Genomic DNA, 23520 nt, shown 5'->3' with positions numbered 1-23520 from the left:
TAAATTTATGATCAAGGAATACAACAATACAAAACTATGATGACCTTTTAATTCCATAGCTCTCTGTGGTTTTGACATGCTTCGTGTGCTGCTTATCAAATGTTAATGTATTGTACAAGGCTGTAGGCTTTGCTGAAGAAGCCTTTTGCACCAGCAAACCCAAAGAACCATGCATAATAGCAACAGCTGTTCATGCATTTTAATCCAAAGCAGTGGCCTTTCATTGAATGGTTTCATCTTTCTTCATTTCCGCAATTACAGACTTGCCAGAGAGTTTACCCTAAAGATCCAAGAGTCTGAAGCAGCAGCCATACTTGCTTTCTCCTCTGACCAGCCGTAAGGCTTGCTATTCAGATTGCTCAATAATTACATGCATTTGTCTAGTCCTGTCTACTGCTGTTGCTTCTTAGAGCAGTGTATGCATCGAACAAAGTGCTTCTTTTCCAACTCTCACCTCTAGTCAGGTTGTTCTTAGAAAAGCCATCCTTTACCATCATGCAGCAGGCTCTCTTGCGTGACTCAAAGTTGAACTTTGTGCAGGGAAGTAATTTACAATGAAACTGGCCAGGATTTGCTCTGGGGGTTGTGTTTTCTAGCTGTTTTTTTCTCAACATTAGTGTGTCCCTTATTAGCGTAATTTCTCAAAGAGGGCAACTTTTTCGGGAGGCGACATTTAATTATGTCTGGATGAAAATGTCTGTGTGTTCAATTGATTCCAAATAGTCTCTCATCTGAGCAGAGCTTTGCTGTATGTTGTATGTTTTGGACAAAAAAATGCATCTGACTGATACAGCTTCATTTCATTAATTTAATACTAAAAACTTGAAATACACCATGAAGCGGTAGCGATGGAAGTGGTAGGTTTCCATTAATGTTAAATAGAAACATGATGTATCTAATCAATAATTCACATCTGGTTCTGATTCTTGATCTAGGCCAAGGGAAAGCCCTTAGTGGTCAGTAGCAGGATTATACTTGGAAAAAGCATATTTCATTTCATCTTACCTGGCAGCTGATTTGCCCCTCACCCACGGAGATAGGTGGTAAGCTTATTGATAGGAGATGCTTCCTAGTGGTGGGTTACATGTTGACTACCTTTTTATACCAGAGATGTACTGCTCTGGTAAACCCCTGCTATTAGAACTCTTTGATGACAGAATACCTTAGAGGGAGGAATTAACTGCATGTCATGTTGTTCTTGTTAATAAAGTTTCAAGTTGTTCAGAAATGCTTTGATTCCTCCCATGAACCCAAAGAACCAATGGCAGTGCCTTTAATTTTATAAACAATTTAACTTATAGACAATTATGACATGAAACACACAAATGTGAATTGGCCATTTTTATTTACATTGTGGACTGATGCAACATTTAGAGGAGCCTCAGGTTACTCTACAAGCAAGATACACAATAATACATAGACGCACATTTGTGTGTACAACAAAACATAGAAACACATTACACTTCAGATAGGTTTTCTGAAGGAAAAATAACTGAGAGTCTTTAATACCATACTGTCTACTGACTCTCTCCTTCACTCCCTCTCTTTCCTTTGGCAGCAATAGTAAAGATGGGGTGCCAAAGGTAATCTAACCTAGGAGACGAGGCGATAATAGCCACATTGACAGAGTGCTTCTTTGTAATGAGAGACTGGATGAGCAGTCAAAGGTGAAAAATGAGTGTGATATTGAAGGAGGGAGAGGAAGCTGTAAGAGGAGGTTTGTGTTTATCTGTGATTATTAGGGCACCTCACACCCAGAAATGAAAGAATGTTTTGAGACCTAGATAGAGTAGTAGAAGACACAAATGGTGGATTTCCATCAGGCAGGATACCATTCTGTAAGCAGCTGTGATCACAATCTGTGATATGGGGACAACGCCAACTGTGTTTCCAAATGCCAGGATTGGTATCTTGAAAGACGTTGCTTATACTGGTAGTTTGATGATGTCCTTTTGCAGGTCACCTATATGTCCACAGATATTGAGCCAGTTATTTCACTGTAACATCGGTACAGCTTAGTTTAATATAGAGAAAATCATGCATTCATGTCCATTTAGGTCTGTACAGTTTCCCTGTACTGTGAGGAAATACAAATCATTATAGCTAAGGCTAGCAAACTACAAAAGAGACCTGGAAACCAAACAGGGCAGCTTGTCACCCCTAATTTCGATAATCCTTTGTTGATACTCCATGTCCTATCAGCTCAAAACAAATTGTCACTATAAATCTACAGAATTTAAAGTGAAACTAATAATTATGTGTGTACATAGTCAATGTCAGAGCTCATTTTTAGGGTTGGATTTGGGATTTAAAATGGGGTCAAGTTTATTAGTTACAGCAGAAATTTTTTTTATTTGAAAGCTCAATACAGTAAAATCAGATTGGACTATTCAAATAAACTGTCGCTAACCTGCCCGGAGTTGCTCTGAAGATTAAACAGTACCCCTGTCATGTAAAGAATGCAGACGGTGTACTTTAGGTTGTCTGTAGGACAGAAAGACTACGCTACCTCAGACAGAGAATCCTGCAATAACAAGACAGAGAAGTTAAAACAACATCTTTAAATGTGAAGTCCAGGGACCTCAGTACTGTCCCAGGGAGTTCAGCACGGCTGGGGTTTGGCACCAAGTTGTCCGCAGCTGTCGGGCTCCAGGTTTCCAACGACAGTGTCACATGAGCTGTGGTAACCTAACCTGGCATTCCTTTACGGCCCTGGGAACAACAGCATGAAAAGTGTGTGTTCCTAATATGTCTAACTTCAGCCCCTGCTCCTCAAATCCAACGCTAGTTTTTAGTGCAGTTAAGTAGTACGAATACAGTCATGAATATACTACATCAGCATTTTTGAGCTTCACAGTCAGTTATTCTTATGAGTGGTAAAATGTTTCATTTTCTGAGCTAAATCTGCCTACAGCGAGCTGAATACTAGAAGGCTTAATCTCAGCATGATCAACAGATCTACATATGGCATAAAGTGCAGCGTAAAAAGATTAACTGGGTTCCATTGTAACATTAGCGCAACTGTCTTTTAAATTTTCTTCAAACTAAATATGTCATGGTACACTGAAATAAATTCTGACAAACACGTGATCCAAGAACCACAGTGCCAGCAGGGGGTGTAAAGGTGCTGTGAATGTTGCCAGAAGCTCTGTCTTTAAACAACTGCAATACTCCTGGCCGTTTTAGTCTAATTATATCTATGATATGATATAGGAGACACTAGTAGTAGAAGTGGAAAAGAGCAGGTTATGAGCTGGAATCAAAGCCATGAATTGTCAAGAACTGTGAATATAACAATGTTGTTTTAAATTTATTTTTCAAACCTTGATGGTGGGTAAATGCAACCTAGTTAAAAGCACCTTTGAGAGTTGGTTTTTAGGTCATTATGTGTTTTTCTCCTAATCATTAATTTTAAACTCACATATTCTTTCTTCAACAGTGACCTGCTTGTTACTCGAAAAGTTAGACACAGTCACAGCTGGGAGGTGTGCAATCTTCTAGAGTGAGCTACTATTCTGCTTCATTGAGCAACTGAAGATTTAGTGCCTTGCTTTAGGGCACCTCAGCAGATGTTTCTCTTTCAACACTTGCAATTTCTTAGTGCTAGTCTCTGTATTGAAACTGGTAAGCTTTCAGCTGCACGTCCAAATTTCTAAATTAGGCTCAAACTGCTCCGTTATTGATAAGTCCAACAGTATGTCATAATACTTCAAGTTGAAACTGTAACCTCCTGGGTTTCTTTATGCCATTTCAGAAGAAAAAAAGTACAATCCTTGTCAACTTGGGCTGAACCATGAGAATAATAACAACAACGTTTCCACTGCGTTGTAGCAGAACCTGTGATTGTTGTCATTTATTCTGGTTCCTGCTTACATAGCAGTGTCAGGGGAATTGTGAGTCATATAAGCCTTAGGTATTTTATGTCACTTTGGAGAGTAACATCTGTGACTATCTGTCTGGCATTCTATTAGTCCAAATCCCCTACTTACCTGGGTATTACAGGTAAAATGGAGATTATTATCCCCTTCCTGGGAACTTGGTTACAGTAGACAGCGAGCTCTGGCTCCTGTTGCATCCAAAATTGCCATGATTAGGACACATAATCCAGTATCACATGGGAGTATCCACAATAGCTTGAACATATTCCACCTGACATTTAGTTCAGCCAGAACTCTGATTGGCACTTGATTAGCAACTAATCCGTGTCATTATCTCCTTCAGTGAAATTAGTTGAGTAGTAAATGCTGTCGTAAATCACAGAGGTGGAATTGTGGACTGGCTTTGATCACTGTACAGCTCTGAAAGTGCTGTGAGCAGAGAAGAAATCGGTTGTTGCCATGGATACTACAAAAAATGGGTGAAAGGGAATATATGGCTTAATAGTTTCAGCAATATGTTTTGTTTTGAGTGAAAACCACAACTGTCAGTGTGAGAGAGTACATAAAGTTTTCGTTCCTACTGCCCGACCTGCCCACAAGAAAAGTCGGTGTATGAGATCTCAGTGGTTCAGCAGGTAATTCCTCCCACCCCGCCCACCCCGTGCTGCCTCCTCTGGCTGTAGTCCTGAACCTAACCCTCAGAGGAGCGGAAAATAATTAGGAGAGAAAATTGCAGCTGACACTATTTCTGAAAAGCAGGGTATTGTAATGAGAGCAGAGCAGGTATTCATTGTGTCTGAGGGAGCGACTGAAAGCCCTTGGTTTTCAGGCTGCCTGGGAGAAGCCCAGGGAGAGTAAGCAGAGCTTGCTGAGTCCCTTAATGCATGTGGGAATGGAGCCTTGAGAGGACGAGGCAGAGGTGTCTTCAACAATGGCAGGAGCCAAGGTTACAGCTGAGTAACTAATTCAAACTGCTCTAGACTGATACACACGCTCACACGCACACACACTTGTCTTCTTTGTCTCTCAAGATATGTCTCTCCCTCTGTCTCTTGCTCTCTTCTTGTTCCCATTATGAGTAAAGAGGGATACCGTCCAGCCACTGCTCAAAGTTATCTTCATTAGCTGTGCAGACTTGCTGGAGTGGCTGCACGGGGAAGCTTTCTCTGAGCAAGGCACTCAAAGAAGATGAACAAATGTTTTTTCCCCACATAGGCCCAGCCTAAAGCAGTGGCAGGCTGCAAGGAAAGATAGATGAGGTATTAACTGTTATATTTTTCAATGGGGGCCGAGGAAGCCCAGTAGTGGGGTGGACAGAAGCAGATGCTGCTGCCTGAATATTAAGCCTGTTAAATGAAATGTCCTCCATAAAGAAGTCTTAACAGGAGTTGAAATATAGCACTGTGCAACACATAGCCAAGCAAATGTTCATCTAAAGCCTGTTGCTTGACATGTGACTCAGGCTGAAGGCTGGGAGATGAGAGAGTACTGTTATGCAGGTTTTTTATTTATGTCATAAATTGATAATTATTATTGCTTGTATGTATAATGGGATGGGGACTCAGGCATAATGGCGTTCAGGACGCCCTTTGAAGCTGCTCAAACACATGGGGCTATGGATGATAACAAAACTTCATTATATACATTATATATATTATACACAATTATATTCATTGTATAAATGAAATTTAAAATTTTCTATTGTTAAAATGGGTAGCTGCAAAATTTCAGTTTACCAAGGTTCACATGAAAATGGAATTATATTTGCAAGAGATCAGAATTAAATATGAGACTTCAAAATGTACAAAAAACACAGAACTGTTTATTATTGTTGAAATTCGGATGTTTCACCGTAAACAACTGGAGATTGAGCTCAATTGTTCTCCTTTCTGAAGTAAATGTAAATGCCATTCTTAGTTAATAAGAAACATTTGTAATGCTGCTGGCATTCGTTATATGGAAATTGGTGGGGAATAATTCTGAAATCCCACTTAAACAAGAAAATAAATTGATGGCCGAATTTTAAAGGGTCGTATCTCCACTTACGGGAACTCGGATCTGCTCCTACATGCCTAAACAATGGACACGGAAAAATGCATTCACAATCAAGTTTTGATTGCCACACAACCCACTCTGCAATTTAATTTGAAATTACAAAATACATTTTGAAAACGTCTCTCTGTCTCTATGCTTCCCTACCCCTCTCTATTATCTCTTTGTCAAACAAACGGAAATACACACACATACATTACCCACAATACATCTGCTGTACACCACCCATTCCGTGAAGCAGTCTAAGTAAAGCAGGTAAATTAAATCTGTAGCAGTAGCATCCAAGATTCTGGCAATCAGCCAGATCAGTTCAGCATCTTCCTCTCTATTTACAGGCACTGTGAACAAATTCCCGGGCTTGTAGGGACTCGCTGACACTAGCTGCACAGTGACACAGTAGCATCAGAAAAAGAGTTTCACTGTCACAACAGCGTATGCAACCACGAACAGGAGGAGCAGCGAAATGGAAGCCGCAACTATTATCTACAATCTCATTCTTCAGCTACTGAGATGAAACAGAACCCTGTAAGCTTTTGCTCGCTGGGTTCCTAAGGTGCTCATAGGTAAGAGATCAGCCAAGCTTGGCAGTGATGAGAGAAAATGTCTGGGGAGAATGGACTCCTGTGGGAACACTGCAGACTGGAGGAGGGAATTATTAAATTTTCCTATCCTGGCTGGCTTCATATGACCATGAAAAGATCATAGTTTACTTTGCAAAGGTTTGAGGGAAGCATTGAGGATTTTTCCCTGCTCTTGAACTGTCTCTCCTGTCTAATTTTAAGTTCTAACAAGGTATTTTCAAAGGAACAGCCCATTTACTTTACTTCAGTATAATAAATAAATGCAGACTGAAATAGCCTTTGTATTGATCAGTCTGTGAAGATTTCATCATATTTCTTTCTCTTTTTATAAAAAAAATCTTTTCCTGCTTCACCAGTATAGTGCAGCCTATGAACTCTCTATATCCTTATTTTCACATTATTGCACCTAAATGAGGATGACATCTTTGTTGAAAGAGTGGATCCAGTTGGCGTGTTTAACAAGTGGATGAGTCAGCTGGATCAGCCAATAAAATTACTGAGGACCTCTAAGTAATTAGCACTTAAAAATGCTTCATCTGCAGAGTAGCAGTCATGTGATGTGCAACCTTTGGTGTCTCATTTTTTCACATCATTTTCTGGTTTTGTTCCAGTTTAGTGTTCAAAATGTCATAAAGGCAGAAAATAAAAAGTGTACAACATACATCTAGAATCGCTTTTCAAAATGTTACAAACTGCCTATGCCCACAGCACAGGTACATGATATGACTTCGTTACATCCCTTATATGAACTTTTTGTTAGTACCTTTGGACTGTTTTATGTTCTATATCACATTGGGAAGGGAAAACTGCATTTAAATGATACATTCAGAAGCACAAAAAAACTAAACTCCGAATGCTTTGATTACATAGTGTAGAATATTTTAAAACAAAGATATATCGTGCATATATTATGCAAAGACTATGTATAAAACAGACAGCGAGAAAGGGAAGTATTTATGAAAGAAAATTTCAATTCAAAATTTCCAGCTATATTAGAACTTCACTCATCACTTCGTCAAACTTTAGTAACACTGAAAAGTGGGGGAAATGTACCTAACAGGCAAATACTGATTGTGAAGCCTGTCTGTAGGAATGAAGATATTAGAAAATAGCGACTTTCCTTTCACTGCTGTCATACAGATGCATTATCAGGTGAACACATTTTGGTGCCTAAATCATATTATTCAGTTCTGTAATAAAACACGACAAAGGAAAAAGGTTTGGTTCTATCGGAGGAGCGACTTTATGTGTATATAAATAAGAAGCGTGCTTATAGTACCCAAGCTTTCAGTCCAGTCTGTGCATTTAGCAATTCATGTTTGTGAGATGTTAAGAAGCAATTATGATGCAAATAAGTGTGGCTGATGATCATAGACAATCTTGTTTGCACAGTGGATATTACAAACATGCCAAGAATATAGCCAACACTATATCCACTCTGTTGTGTTAAATAGTTTTCATTGTCACCAGAGTGATCCTCTCTCACATCTACATCACTGTCAGGCTCGTGTAACTTTTTCGAAAAGCCATCAGGATTCGACTCTGTCAACTGCCTGTCCCTCAGTCCATTAAAGATGATTGATAGAGCTAGAAAATCTTCCGCCCAGCTGTTGTCGTTGACTCATCCCTGAGAAATTGAAAGGAGCTCAGAAAAGGACCATCCCTCATCAAAAGACCTTTTGTCTGTGCTGTTGATGTGAAGCAAACTACATTTTTGTAGATAGTGTGTAACTAATCTCCAGCCGGTTTTTGCGGTTTTGTTTTCCTGGCTCTGAATGTGAATAATTATTACATTACAGATGAAGACCGCGATTAGAGTCACATTTTGTCTTTAATCGGAAAAATCAATTCAGATTTCTTAAAGATCTTTTCTCAGTTCTTTTCTTTCATCAGTTCAGAATATGTAAACATTGGTTATCCTGCAGGCTATCTGAACTCTCAGCCATTTTAGCTTTGAAGGATAAAGCTAGTCTGAGGCTTGTTCTCTCCATCGGCCAAGTCTTTACAATAAGAAACCAAAGAAAAGACACGTCTGTTTATCCAACTGCTACTGTTCCTCCTCCTGGCTCTGTTATCCTCTCATGGCTTGTGAGGATTTTTACAGGACAACTTGAGGAGGATTTTATGATGAGGTTTCAGTGTGATTGATAACATGCTCTTGAAGGGATGTCAGGCTTTCAGAGATGGATAATGTGGATTTCTATCTCTCTGCCTGCTTGTGTAAGACGTGCCATCAATCAAGCGTATCGTGGCCTTAACCTGGTAAAATTAAAACCGTAGGGGGGCGGGTTCTCAGGGTCTCCGTAGAACCAGGACACACACATCAATAGGGAGTGCGACAGAATCAGAACACAGCACAGATCCACATCATAACAGGCTCACCACAGAGAACAGGACAGATATAAGATTTCCACCACTGGGCAGCAAATACAGTTAATGATCTGACTGTATATTGCTGTTGACAGTGGAGAGGGATTACAGGAAGAACAGTCTCATTTTCACTGTGTGTGGAGGCGGTATTAGATCCTGCCCAACTAATTTCATTCCTAAGCTCGTCAATATTTACCAGCAACAGGCGCAGCACTGTGGCAGACCCAGTCTCCCTACAGAGAGGAGATACAGCGCTAGGGAGATAATTTGGGAATGTAGAGATTCAGCAAGCAGAATCAAACTCATGAATATAATTTTCAGCTTGTTCTTGGTCCTGTCCCTGTAAACGGTTGTTTGTTTTGACGAGATAAAACACACAAACTGCTAATTAGCCCAGCTGGTTTGAGATATGTCATGTGCCTGCTTGTGTATGTTTCTCCTCAGGTAGGCCTCACCTCTCTTTGTACATCTGTTTGTGTTTCAGTTGATGGCTGCATACACAAAGCGGCAGGGTCCTGTCTGTATGATGAGTGTCACTCACTAAATGGCTGTGACACCGGCAAAGCCAAGATCACCTGTGGCTATGATCTCCCTGCAAGATGTGAGTATCAGTAATTAATATGTTTTCTTGTTTGTTCTGTAGCGTGTGCACCAGTGCCTTGCAGGAATATTCTCTAATCAAAACTGCTGCCACCGACGGCTTTATCATCTGAGACGTTAGTGGACATTAAGATTTAGTGGTAAACACTGGAGCAGTGAAACACAGCATAATCCAACATTAATCTATATTATTTTTATCAAGTAGCCTCATTTATTCAAACCTTAGGCCCCTGACCCAGCCGGTGGACAGCACTGGCTTGCATTGATGCAGAAATTCACTTTTAATGAGGAAAATATTTTGTTTTTGCATAGCTGTTGGATTGTACAGAGGATTGTAATTCATGTGTGCACATGCGCCACATTATGAATTGAGGTCTTAGTTTCTATGAAACTTGGATAAACATAATTTACAATTGAATTGCAAATGAAACTTTAAATTTACACACAAATGCCCACACATATGCGCACTTCGACACCTGCACATGACGAGAGTCATTTGCGTCCAATCAAAAAGCAGAGTGGGCTGCTTTGAGTATCCAAAATAAAAGCATTTAATCATAATTTATTAGTTTTGAAAACTCAGTTGTAATAAATGGGGAGTTGTTATTGGGAGGATAATTAATATGATTGGTGCTTGTTGTATGGCTGGATGGGAGTGTCATCTGCACACAAACAAAGATATTAAGGGAGCTATTAGATGTTTAATTTGATTGATTTTTTTTTATCCCTTCAGTTAACGGATCACATAACTCTTACTGTCATGCCATACATGATCAGAATAAGGACTGTACTGTTTTCTTTTTTTCTCTCTCTCTGTCATAGATGTAATGTTTTGTAATCAAGTTTCGGAAAGTTTGTGGTGTGTGTGTCACCTCCTCTCAGAATTGAACAATATTTGTAATACAAATTTCTGAGCCAAAGCGTTTTAGTAATTGTCAGTAGTACATATGTCACTTTTAAAGTTCGTCACAAGCTTCTTTCCCTGCAAACTTGAAATGGAAAACACGATGGGATGGAAGAAATGTCACTTGGTTAAATTCGGTGGAGACAAATGTCCCAGCAGTCCTAACCTAACCCTGAAGGATTTCCATGAGACAGCCAAGAGAAGACATAGAGGCCCAGATAAAATTAGGTTGTGTTAATATGGTATGTTGTAAAGATGTCAAACAAATTGAGCAGATAAACTGTGAGTCAGTCTTGTGGGCAGCCAGTTCAAGTGTCTGCACCTCTAAAACAGGGTGCACCATGACAATTTAATCACCTGCAATGTCACCTGGGAGCAATCATACTGCCACTGGGTACTGTTGTTGTAATTATCTCTGGGCAAAACACCTTCTCTGTGCTGATAACTCATTATAGATTGTCTAGTTCTTTACTGGGAACAGTGAGTTCTTTTTTGAATGTGATGTTATTTCATATTAGAGCTATCTTTACTCCCAGCTGGTATCATCTTCTTATCTTCCAACTCTGATCACTGTCATCATCAGCATTGTCTCTCTCATCTGCTCTCGGAAACTGACAGCCGCTTGACTTGTCTTTGTGAGTGCTCAGCTCTGACAGGAGATCTCACTCATTCCCAAAGTCTATTCACTGTTTGGATTTTGTTCTTTTACCATTAATTTACATCTCTGACTTATTTGTTCCACCTACACGCGAATTATAAAGCTGCCATGACTGCAAACAACAATCTGTTCAGATTATTAAATCTGAAATAATAGTCTGTCCACCCCCTCACCACTGAACAAAGTAAACAAACAAGAAAAAAGACAATTTTCACGTTTTTGAATTTTTCCCTAAATTTAGGGATGTTACATTTAGGAGCAAGAATGGCAACAATGGGTAAAAGCTTGCAGTGAAATAGCGGTGTGTATTAGATTAATTGAAAGTTAATGTTATGCTAATGGCCCTTTGCTTTGGCTAAAGCTAAATGCGTAAAATGATTAAAATTGACATAGAATTAATTTTGATATTTGTATAATCAAATGATTAACTGAAAAAGACAACCTAGTGTCATTATTCAGAATAGATGGATTGTTGTGATAACGGACATAGGTGGGTATTGAAACTATACAAAAGTAGTGTTGTGTTTATATTAAGCACTGAAAAAACTACATAGCAGCTTTTCTAATCTTAAACAGGAATTGAAACATGCTGTATAAATTATTAGCTACATCAAGAGTTGTTAGTGGAGTTGGTTTTCACACAGTCTTGTCTATCAAAAGAGTTAGACAACTGAAATATTGTAATGGTCATAGTAGGTGTTTTGAAAATAAAACATTTGGCGATGTTTTTAGAACTTTCACAGACTGATTTCTGTAGGCTGTCAGATGTCAAATGCGAAGACTTTTAACTTGTCAAATGCCACTATTAGACACAGGTGTCAAGATTCAGTTGCTGAGACAAATACCATGTGGACCAACTTGGTTTTGGGCAAGAAATGTTGTAAAAAAGGATAACTTTAATTTCCTAAATACGTTTTTTTACAATGCCAGCACCATATATAATGTATTTTTTTTACATGTATCTAAAAACTTTAATGTATACGTGTCTGCAGGCCACTATGTGCACATTCTCATGCAAATTTGCTTTTGCTGATGCATATCTGCAGATGGTGGCTCCTCTACTCTTCCAAAAGAAGAAGAACACAGGCAGATGGACCATTTACTGTTTACATCTTGGCAAAGCCCAATATTTCCAACGTGGGCATTCTCTTTCCAATTTTGTCTAGACATTAGGCTGCTTTTCACAATTTTCTATAAACACATTAATCTCTCAGAGGATAGCACTCTTATTTGGGGACCCCCCTCTCTGGAATCCATTCCGTTGCATATAATTGGAAATAAGTAAGTCTAAACCCAGAATAATGAAGTGCAAACTGTAAATCATTTTGCTTTTAATTTAATTTTAGGGTTATGGGCTTGGCTTCATACTGTACCTCCAGCAGTCATCTTATGACTTTGCCAACGATGCGTGGAAATAAGCCATCCATCATACTAAGAACTCAGCCATTTCTCTTGATCATAGAGGATTTTTGGAGTCTTAAGTGTTATTTGAATATATCACCCCCAGTGTATTGTATGTTATTCAACGGAGAATTGCGATGGTAAGTTTTGTTATTTTTGTAAGAAATGGAGAAATTGCAATTTAAACCTAATACTCAAAATAACTGGTGAGCAATAAAACACTTCCTTGCGTCCTGGAAAACTACTTACTGCCCCCAGGGAAAAGAGCAGTTGATCTGAAATCGGAGTTGTTCTTGTTTGGAGATCTGATGTGCTGAGGCAATGGAAAATGACCCACCCCATCACGGCCTTTTTTTTTTTTCTCAAGACAAGAAAATTGCTCTCCATTACATCCCACTAAGCAGTTTAGGCTGTGAATCCCAGTGGCAAATGAGCTTTTCCTTTAAGAGGGCCAGGCACATGTGGGACTGATTATTATGGGGTTGGCCCAGGATTATTAATCAATGACAGTAATTACCCACCTACCATAGTGGAAAGAAAAAAAGAAAACTGTCTGTTATGTCAATCTGACAAGGAAATTGTCTATTTGCCCTCGTGTTAGACAAGTTACTCATCTGTTCATAGATTAATGATCAAATAAAAATACGATGTCAAGTGTAACAAGCTAAGTCACATATTTATGACTGTAGTAATGGAGGATGTATTGCAACATTGTCCATGATTGTTCCATTATCGCCATTTAAATTTAACTATGAACTATACCTAACAAGTGACTAAATGATACATTTAGATGGGGTTTTTGCACCATACATGCAGAAAGAGTAGAAATCATACCACAACCATATAGCAAATCACATCACACCCAGATAGCTAAGAAAGCTACAGACTGGTCGACATAGTTGAGATGAGTCCAGTTCAGCTGTCAAAATAACATCATTTGAAAGTCTAAAATGCTAAAGAAACTTTAGATATTGTATTAATTTTAGTGATTCTCGCATAGGTATAAAAATAATTTCCGTCAAAGAATATAAAGTATTTCCTCCAATGTTCTTAGCGTCCACAGCACATACAGTATATGGTATACTGTATATACACCATTCAGCCATACATTAAAACTGGTAACCAGTTTTAATGTATGGCTGATTGGTGTATGCTTGTGTCTTTGCCCCCTGCAGGTGTTTTGTGCCACTTAAAGAGCTGAAATCTTTATAGTGGTGTTCATTATACTGTTTCTCTGTATTCTTGTAATTTTTAGACACAGACATCATGTCACCCACAAATATTTACTATAGACTAGTTTTTTAGTTTTAGTTTTATAAAGCACTTTGGTAGTGTTGCATCTGGTAAAAAGATATCCAATAGTTCAAAAAGCATAAGCACCTAAAGCACCTAATGAGATGCAGTGAATGAGCTTTTTGAATGACTGCTAGAACTGTCCAATTTTGTGCCTTTGCTGGCTCAGGTACTTTATCTGAGAGCAAATAAATATCTCATCAATTATTACAAATAACTGCTGCTGCAAACAAAGGTGGTTTAAGCATTTAGGCAGAGGCCAAATGACAAAAATTTATGAAAATAAACATTACCCTAATAACTCCTTCTCTTTTACTATAAATAACATATAGGTCACTGAATAATAATACTTGTTTTGCGTTTGTATTCTCGTTGATCTTGTTTACTGTACATAGAAAAAACCTTATTTGCTGTGTCTGACAAGGTGTTATTGTAATTCAAATGTGTGACACATCTGAAGACGATCTTCACTGGCTGAACTCTATGAAAGAGTTGTCTGAATCTTATCGTTATTATGACGGTCCACAGGTCCATACTAATACATCTAGCAAAGACCCTGTGGGTTAATCTGTACTTTCACATTTCAGCACTAGCTGTCACAGTAGACCTAGAAGGTATTTAGAGTTCAAACTAGAGGACTGCTTGAAAAAGTTAATGTCCCAGAGGAACTTTTAGATAGACGTCAGTTGTTTTCACTCTACAGTTCCATCTGAAATCTTTTACCCAGTTTTCTTGTACTCCTTAGGGCTACTTTAGATTGACAGTTCAAAACATTTGTACTGTTTATTGTTTTGCTTCTCTCCCTCTACACATTATTGCTTGAGCTTTAAGTATATGCTTTAAATAATAAATCATATTTGGGTACAAGAAAGAAGGTCCCAACATTTTGTTTTATCATGTTGCTGTCATAACAGTGTCCTCTTTCCATTTGAATCTTTGTTTATTATATGTGGTTTTTTTTTCTTGAGCTTCAAACATACAGTAAGAAAGAATCAGCTATACTTTTTCATGTATGGATCAGTTTCTTTCACATGTACTGTATGAATACTGTATTCATTTTATCTCTTAAATGTGTAATCTCTCGTTGAGCAGAGAAAATACTGTGGTCTGCTGTTCTACTAACTGGTCCCTCCAGAGAAATAGTGCTCATTGGGATTCATATGGAACTGCTTTTCACTCTGACTTATCATCTGTAAGGTTATAGATTCCTGCCTTTGGAGTATTGCCTCCACCCAGCCCACCTTGATAGTGTGGAGACACAACCTTATCCATACAGCATTAAAACACTGGCAGACATTTGATTACTTTCTAATCTAAAACTGGATGCTAACGGTTTTGAGCACACACAGCTGGCTCACTGTCTCTACGATGACCAGGCACTTCCCCAGACTTCCCCAATGTGTACTCAAGCTTCAGTGGAACAAGACACATCTCAGCCATTTATTTATTTCTTCCTTGCTGCTGCCACACAACCCAGCTAGCCTCCTGTATCCAGTGAGTCCATAAGCTGTCTTTAAATACTATTTTGTGACAACCAGGGGGGTTTCCTCTTAATAACACAAGAAATCTCTGCTTAACCATGTGCATAAGACATTGTGAACTGGCACCATTGTAGTTTGGAGTAATGTAGATCCAGTGGTCTGTCGGATAGACTGACAGACTAGATTTATAGTTTAATAGATACAGTACATCGTTTTTTGCCATCTCTATAACCTTCCATGGTATTGTCCAGTTTAAACTCTAATTAGACAGAAGAAGGTATATATTGTACATTGATCTCCTTGGCTGAGACTACAACATATATACTAAGTGCTTACATTGTGTGTGTTTTAAGTGACAGTATGCGTGTAATAGATAATATACTATGTTTTCTTTAGCTTTCTCTGCTGAAACAGTCACCTACTTACTAAGCTTGCTTAGCTAAAATAAAGGTTATTAGTTTAATCAATCAAGGTCATGCTAATCCACTCGTAGTAAGTAATGTATGAAGGAATGAGTATCATGAGGCCTTATGATATCAGATTTAACAGGTTCCTTTTCATAATTTCATTGAGCAGCAGGCTGTTTAACATTTCTTAGGATATGATTCTTGATTCATGATAACAATCATAATTCTTTAGCCTAATAACTCTTGACATAAATGAAAAAGGTTTTGGTTTTTTTGGTCCTTTTTATGTGTCCCTATTCTTGCTGATTGCTACAATAGTATATAGTGGCTAACTGCCCTGATGACGAAACGGAATAGCTCAGTGACAGAGTAGTACTAATTTTACATTAAGAGAACTATATACATGCACCACACAGCCAAAGATCCAGAGTTTTTGTTGCAGCAAACCATTGTGATAGCTGCTTCAAATGTTTGTTTCAGCATCAGATTTTCAGTGTTTTCTGTTGCAATCTCCAGTGGAATCTTTGGAACCATAGTTTGACAAAACACCTTCGGGAGACGCATCCTAGTTCAGCTCACCTCCTTCTTTACCTACTGCTCCCTCTCAGTACAAAGTGTGAGTATCTGGTGTTTACTGTAACTGCACCTGTGCTAATAATACTAATCATCAGTGTGTGATAAATTTTCCTCCCTGATACCGTGAGGAATCTTTCCCATGCCCTATTTAATCTGGGACCAGGCCGTCTGTTCCGTCTCTCTCCACTCAGCAAACACAGATAAATCACAGCAAAGTACCCACTATTAGTAAGTGGCATATAGCTCATTCTGATTAAATTACCCCCAGAACATTATCATTCTGCTGAGCTTGTTTATCAAAGCAGTTTCTGCCACATCACATACAGCGGGGCTGACACTTTTGGAGGGCCATCGGACAGCCCATAATTTGTTATTTTGGGTAAAACAAGGTAGGATTTAGTCTTGCCATGGAGCTGCTTTGACCGAGATGTTTCACTTTTTTTTTTCTGGTTTGGATTTCATTGTGTTAATGCATTTTAATGTGTCCTGTAGCATTAGAAATAGAAACATAATTAAAGATAAGATAATTATCTCCTGGCTTGAAAAAGAAATCAGATAGTGGAGGTCTGAACTTCTTCTGCCATTTTATTCTCATACTTTTCATCACTATTTTAGGAACTGTCAAAACACCTTGCTTTTAGATTGAACACCATAGATTTTATACTTTATCCAGTGGGTTTTTAAAGGGTCCCATAATCCCAGGGGTTCATTTAATTTTCCTAGCAAACAGAAGGACTGTAAAGCTTCAAACTAAAATATGAAAATAACACATTTTATGAGATTTCCGTGCAACATCAGTGCTTTGTTAACATTCTTATCCTTGCTTTTCACAAATGAAATGGCTAACATGGCAGGCAGCTGAACAGACTGTACTTTATCTCAACATAATGGATCAAATAGATGCAGTGTGACTGTTACAAGGTGTTTTTTTTCCCCTCATTTTGCATTCAAGGCTAGAGTGAAAGAAATCCTTTGTTGTAGTAGATAAATTAGTGGGGCTTAACTCAACCCTGGTGGCCATCACAGTTTCAACCACACACACAGTGCTAAATCAACATCTTTTCTACTGCTCACTGTTAGCACTCACATCATAAATGTCACTTCATCACTTCATGCACACTCCATTTATCAGACGGGGTCTACCTCAGACTTACATGGATGGTTTTGATTGTTTTAGTGTTTTTGTCTGGTACCTCTGTCACTCAATCTGTCTATCAGTTTTTATGTTATTAAGAGGTAATAGTTTTAAATATAAAACTTGTAATTTTTTCCTAATAATAGTAGCAGAAGAACTAGTTAAATGTTAATCTTCATCTTTATTATTAAGATTGTAAATCAGATCTAACAAAGAATGAATTAAAGGAAAGGTGAGCAACATTTTTCAAATAAACTTTTTTTTAAAGAAAAGTAATGAAACTTTGATACATAAAAGATAATGCTCAGACCTTGCTTTTGGGATGAAATTTTAAGCTGTTTGCGATTATACTCTCCAAAATTTCATAATGAATTAATTATTGAATTAATTGAGTATGAAAAGGAAGATCGGGTATCAAGGAGAGGCCAGATGTTTTTTTTAGCATTATTTATGAGAGAAAAACTGCCTCTGCCTTTACACACTAATCAACTCACTCTCTGGCTTCTCAGTGGCTGTAATGGGTGCACTCTAAAGGAACAGAACAAACCTAATTTCACTGCTCGTCTGTAAAGGCCCAAATAGTCCTCCATGTTCCTCTCTTTTCAGATATTTGTGTTTCCTTTGTTGGCTGGCCTGTCAGTCTTCCAGGCCTCTTGAGGACTGGAGTAATTTGGTAATTTAGCCTAAACGGTGATACTGTAATTATGTGGCATCAGCTGCCTAGCTGTCAGTGAGACGGCCAATGGTCATTCATCACCAGGAAACTAGAAGGGGGGTGGCATCGTGAGTGATTGGGTAAACACTAGCAGAAAGAAAGTCTGGTGGTCTTACCCAAAAAATGGCTGAAAATAGGAGGTGAGAGGCCTTTGGAGTAATGGGGTGTAGGAGCAGCTACAGCCTGTGTGGTGGGCTGGTTGTTTGGTTGAGACAGGGGGGCAGCACGGCCTGCTTGAGCCTCAGAATGATAGTGATGCATCAGGAGGGGTTTTGTGGGTGGCAGATGAAGTTGGACCACTGGAAGGTCAGGTTTGAAGTGGAATGTGGCAGCAGCTCTGATGCAGTCCCGCCTTCCCATCAGACACAGCTCCCATCTGTTTATGAGTAAGCCTGGCCTAATGAAGGCTGTCGTTATAAAGGGCTCATCACCCAGTGGTGGCACATTTAAGCACACAGATTGAACCATCACTGCTGAGGTGTCGCAGCTGCCAAAGTCTGTTAGATTTTTTTTTTTTAATTTTGATTTAATTGAATTGTATTTTTTCAATCACACAGTAACAGGACACATTCTAGTTACACCATGATTGTGGATGAATGGGGGCAAAAATCCAGCAATTTTACCAATATGTATCAGATTAAAGGGCTACTTCACCTGATTTTCAGCTTTACTGTCCCCAGATCCTACAATGGTTGACGGAGGGCCTCTAATCTAACCTTAATAAAGTGCCATTTGAAACAGATGTGAAATACTTACAATCTAAACAGCTAAGCATCCCAAAATACACAGTCCAATAAACCCCATAGTAAACAGACCAACATTTTACTTGGTGTATTTGGAGTCAGCGTATTTCAGACTGTGTTATTATTGTCAAGTAAGGCAAAAGAAAATAGTCTGCACTTTGACCTTAAAGAGATATTTCAATTTTATTTGACATTTTGTTTATAGCCTCGTAGGGGTTCCTGAGCAATTTGATCCTAAATCCATCAATAGTGAAGTCTTTCACAAATGGCTGCTGAGACAGGAAGCGTGACGTGACGTTACTCTTGAAGCAGACATTCTAACCAATGTGGTTGCACATTTTATTCAGTTTATTATATGTAGGTGGATGCAGACTGAGGCTACACAGACTGAAAAAGGAATTACTTTTCTTGTCAGGTGAGGAATTTTTTTTGTGGAACATTTACACTGATCTCTCTCAATATCTAGCTGTCTTTATTCAAATGTAACGAAATGCTCTATTTTGACATCTAAATGTCTAGCTACAAGAACAGCATTGTGGTGTTCAGCAGGGCTTCAGGCTTTCTGATACTGTATAAGACCAATACAGAACGTTGCCACTCATCCCCCAGGGACAACTGTGCACAGTTCATGGGTAACACTAGTATGTCTCCACTGTTGACAGTGTTGTTGTCTCGGGAAGAAAAGCGAAGTTTCAGTCTGATGGCTTTGTTTACCTCTTATCCAAGACTAAGGATAAAAACTAATTAAGAACAGGGAGTAACAGACTCCTGTAGTGCCATTTTCACAGCTAATTATGCATGAATACAGCCTGCCTAAAGAGTTGCTCCCTAGTCTTTGATGTTCTTTTCACTAAATTGCTATTGTAACTTCCGCTCATTAGGCTTTTAAGATTGTAAACGTTGACAGGTTTTGTCTCCTTTTTTTCACTTCACATCTGAGAATCTCTGTGCTGAAGTTACAAGAGATAGAGACATTGGTAGCCAGTTAGTAATGTATATGCTACTTTATTCTTAAATGTAATCATGTGACCTGTGTATATCCCAGGTTGCCATTCTTGGATTTAATGCTGTCGATTTAGACCTGCGCTGCGGTCCTTAAAATCCACTAACCTTCCCATAAAAGTGCATATGGCTCTCTATAAACTCTAATGGGGACTGGGACCAATACACAGGAGCTTATGTGTGCTTTCAGGGGCACCTCTTTTGAGAAATACGGAAATGAGACTCCATAAAAAGGCAAATAAAACTTCTTTTTGATGACATGGTTTTTTGGGATTTCCCAGATTTGTGTCTACCGTGGTTTAAGTGCTCCCTCAATCAATATGTTCCCAAGGAATTAAAGTGGGCATACCTGTGTGATTTTTTTTTTTTTTTTTTTTTTTTTATGGTCCGAATTTCTAGCCTTTTATTTTTTAATTTCCATCTGTACAGCTTTATGTCTTGATGTAGTTTTGAGGGTAATTAAATAATTCTCCTCTATGATAATTTAGCGCTGCACCTTAACAAAACACAGCATGGGAAAACTAATCAGACATGATGAGAAGGTTTACTGATGACTGTGTAGAATAAATGTGTAGTATCATACTTCCTTATTAAGTATTTAAGATAAATTACATTAATTTCCAGCAATATTAAGAGATCTTCAGAATTGTATTATGTAGGCAGTTTAATCACACTTGACAACAATCAAGGGAAAACTAAGAAAATAGTCAATTTTTGAAATAGCTTCTTAGCCCGCAGCAATTAAATATGTAATTGTTTCTATATAATCACATATATCAAAGATTTAATTTGCAACAACTTAAAACTGACTGTAAACCAGGATATGTTTGCTCAGGCAAACACATGTGATCAAAACATATATTGGCCCAAGGTGCTGGTGTTCTTGCCTGCATGCTGCCTTGGTTTCCCAAGTTATTTTAAAGGCATTGCAAGGGGAGAAATAGCACTGTGGCAAGTAGTTTTATGGTGATCACCTTGAGTCGTTGCTCTGGCCAGGAGACCAGTGAGTGTAATGGATCTGCTGGGAGCCATCAGAATGGATTTATGAAAGTGCAGGGCTGGAGGGAAGGATCAGTCACCTGCCTCTGTTTTCCACAGACCAAGAGACACCAATGAATAACATCAGAACGGTAATCCAAGGCAACCAGGTTTTGACAAGCAATACACAGGAACTATTTCTGGCTACTGATCTACAGAGGAGACCTATCCAGCACTTCTCTCAACTTTCAAAAGTACAAACCATAAGATGTTAAATATTTAATTAGGAGTATGCCACTGCTACTGCAGCACTGTCTGAGAAGTATTCTCCCTAGGAATGTTTGCAATCTCCCCTCCAAATAATTGTGCACACAGGCAGACATACATATGCAGTTCACCATGTTATGCAGCACGTGGCTGTGTACTGTAGGGAACCAGGAGGAGTCAGTAAAGGTTCCCTCCATGTGTGTGGTGGTTAGGTTGGCAAGGCAAGCAGGGGAGCGTCCGGATCAAGTTTCCCCCTCCTGCTGTCTAGTTATTGACCCATCTGGTATTGTCTTTTCAATTGTTTCAATTATGATGGCACTGGTGTTGCTCAGCACCCTGGCGTCAAGACATGCATAATTCATTTGCAACACCCTGGACTCCACTCAGAGCTGTGGGTTTGAGCTGAATGTCAATACTGCCTCATGCCCCCAGTGGGGCAGGGGTTGTCTGTATTGACGGCAAGCCAGATAAGGAGAGCAAAAGCAAGTGCTGCAAAAGACAGTGGATAGTGATGCTATCATGGCGCTTATAGGTAAAAAGAATTTCTTCTTGCATGCGTGTGTGTGTCTGTGTGTGTGTGTGTGTGTGTGCGCGTGTGTGTGTGTGTTTGTGTGTGTGTGTGTGTGTGTGTCATCGGAAAGTAAGCTGTCTTCACAGCTTGTTTGCTGTCCCATGATATGTGACCTCATTATTGTCACCCCCAGACCTTAGAATCAATAGTGTTCAATTACTCATGAACCACAGACACAGCACTGTTTACTAGGAAATCAGAGCCAACCAAGGGTTAACTCTCTCATCAGGGATTTGACTTCAGTGCCCAAACCACCGGTTCCATCACGATACTGTACAAAGGCTGAGAAAACATAAAAGTCAATCAAGAGGAAAAGGTTCAGGGAATGTGACTGTTCATTAAGAGGTGTGAAGATGAAAGAGAGAGAGGGTCACATTTTGACCCCCTGCTGTAATGGAGGTGCTTCTGGGAAGGAAGTACATGACATCTGTAAAATGTGTCATTACTGGATGCCACTGGCAATTGTTTACCCACAGATTGGAGCGCAGCAGATGATCAAAAGAAACTAATATTGTTCGCAGTTACTTTTAAAGCATTATTTAAGAGCTTATAATTTTAATATTGTTATTTTTGTTTTTTTGCATGTCCCTTTTTCATTTCCATCATCATGGAGTTGAAAGACTCATTGATTCAGTACTTCTGGACCCATTCAGTATTCATACAATGACCTCTAACAACAACTCACCTTCAATTGCAGAGGTGCTCTCATTCACACTGGCCTACTGGCCTTCAGCTTTGTGTCTGGTCCCCCTGCAGTCACAGTGGATGTGCGCAGAATAAGCTGTCAGAGCCGTAACAAGACAGTGATTTCACTCTGCTAAATGCGTCTCTCAAGACCTCAGCCTGCAAGAGCTAAATGATGCCACTGCCTTTAGGGGAGAACTCCACACTGGGAATATTAACCCCCTGCACCTCATTCAAGGACATTTGTTTAAGTGAAAAATTCAATTTTCTACTGTGCTGATATCAACAGACATCAGTGTCAGTGGTAAAGGAAATGAGTGATGCAAGTTAATGTATTTCAGCCTATATTAAAAGGTTCCTGCTGTTATAACAGATGCAAATATTGTTGAGAGATTTAAAAAAAAATAGCCAGTTTTTAATTTCTGTAAAAGTGGATCCTAGTTGACACCAATTATATTATTTATAAGGGTAATGAATTGCACTCATGGAAGGTGTTAATTTAAAATGGATAATGTGATAATTATTTTTAATCTCATCAGTTGTTTTGCTGTTTGTCACACAAGCTGCCCATTTTGCCTACTGGGCCTTTGTGGCTACCGTTCTGTGGACGTGTCAGGGACCTTGTTGCCCTGAATTTAACCTCTCCGGCAGCTCTTACTCCCAGGCTGTTGGCCTGTTGAGGTGACACATAGCCTAAGGGGAAGTGCTTGCTGAGAGGCTCAACTCCTAACATGTTCTCTATAGTGTACTGAACACTTTGATTTGATAAGTGAGAGGACCCAGACCAAAACAGTGCCATGACAAGGAGATGGGTTAGAAAGGTAACATTGCCCAGGGTTTCTTCACTTTAATGTTGCTGGACAGCTCACAAAACTTAAATATGTCTTTGTAGGCAGGTTTTCTGCAGGTGGCATTCAGCATGTGGACCATGTGGACGGTTGGACAAAAACTTTGTTCTTTTTTTTTTATATTATGAAAAAAAAGTGAAAAGTGTGGTCATCTTTGATTTGTGGTAATCTTAGTGAGGTAGACTCAAAAAGTCTCCAAAGTGTCTTAGTTGTTGCTAGTTTCCACATTGGACATGCATGAAAGAATTCCTTTCTCCTCTTTTGACATTGATTTTTGGTGTGAGTTGTTATGATCAGCTTTGTTTTTTGATTTGTACTCACCGATGTATGGCAGTTTTGATGTGGGCAAGAGCTAATAAGTGTGAATTTTTCAAAA

The 23520-nt window shown here is 39.0% G+C and overlaps 1 protein-coding gene across 4 annotated transcripts in view; it reads left to right on the top strand.

Moving 5' to 3' along the window:
• macrod2 (mono-ADP ribosylhydrolase 2) overlaps positions 1-23520 on the top strand; it is a 393753-nt gene that overhangs the window by 157941 nt on the left and 212292 nt on the right. For all 4 annotated transcript variants that reach the window (XM_040139126.1, XM_040139128.1, XM_040139127.1 and 1 more), the window contains one exon: positions 9366-9482. In XM_040139126.1, coding sequence (XP_039995060.1) covers positions 9366-9482 — 117 coding nt within the window. The remainder of the gene's footprint in view (positions 1-9365; positions 9483-23520) is intronic.

The sequence above is a fragment of the Xiphias gladius genome, chromosome 11, assembly GCF_016859285.1.
Source record: "Xiphias gladius isolate SHS-SW01 ecotype Sanya breed wild chromosome 11, ASM1685928v1, whole genome shotgun sequence".
Lineage (NCBI taxonomy): Eukaryota > Metazoa > Chordata > Actinopteri > Istiophoriformes > Xiphiidae > Xiphias > Xiphias gladius.
Note: the sequence above shows the minus strand (reverse complement) of the source record. Positions and strands in the feature narration are given on the sequence as shown.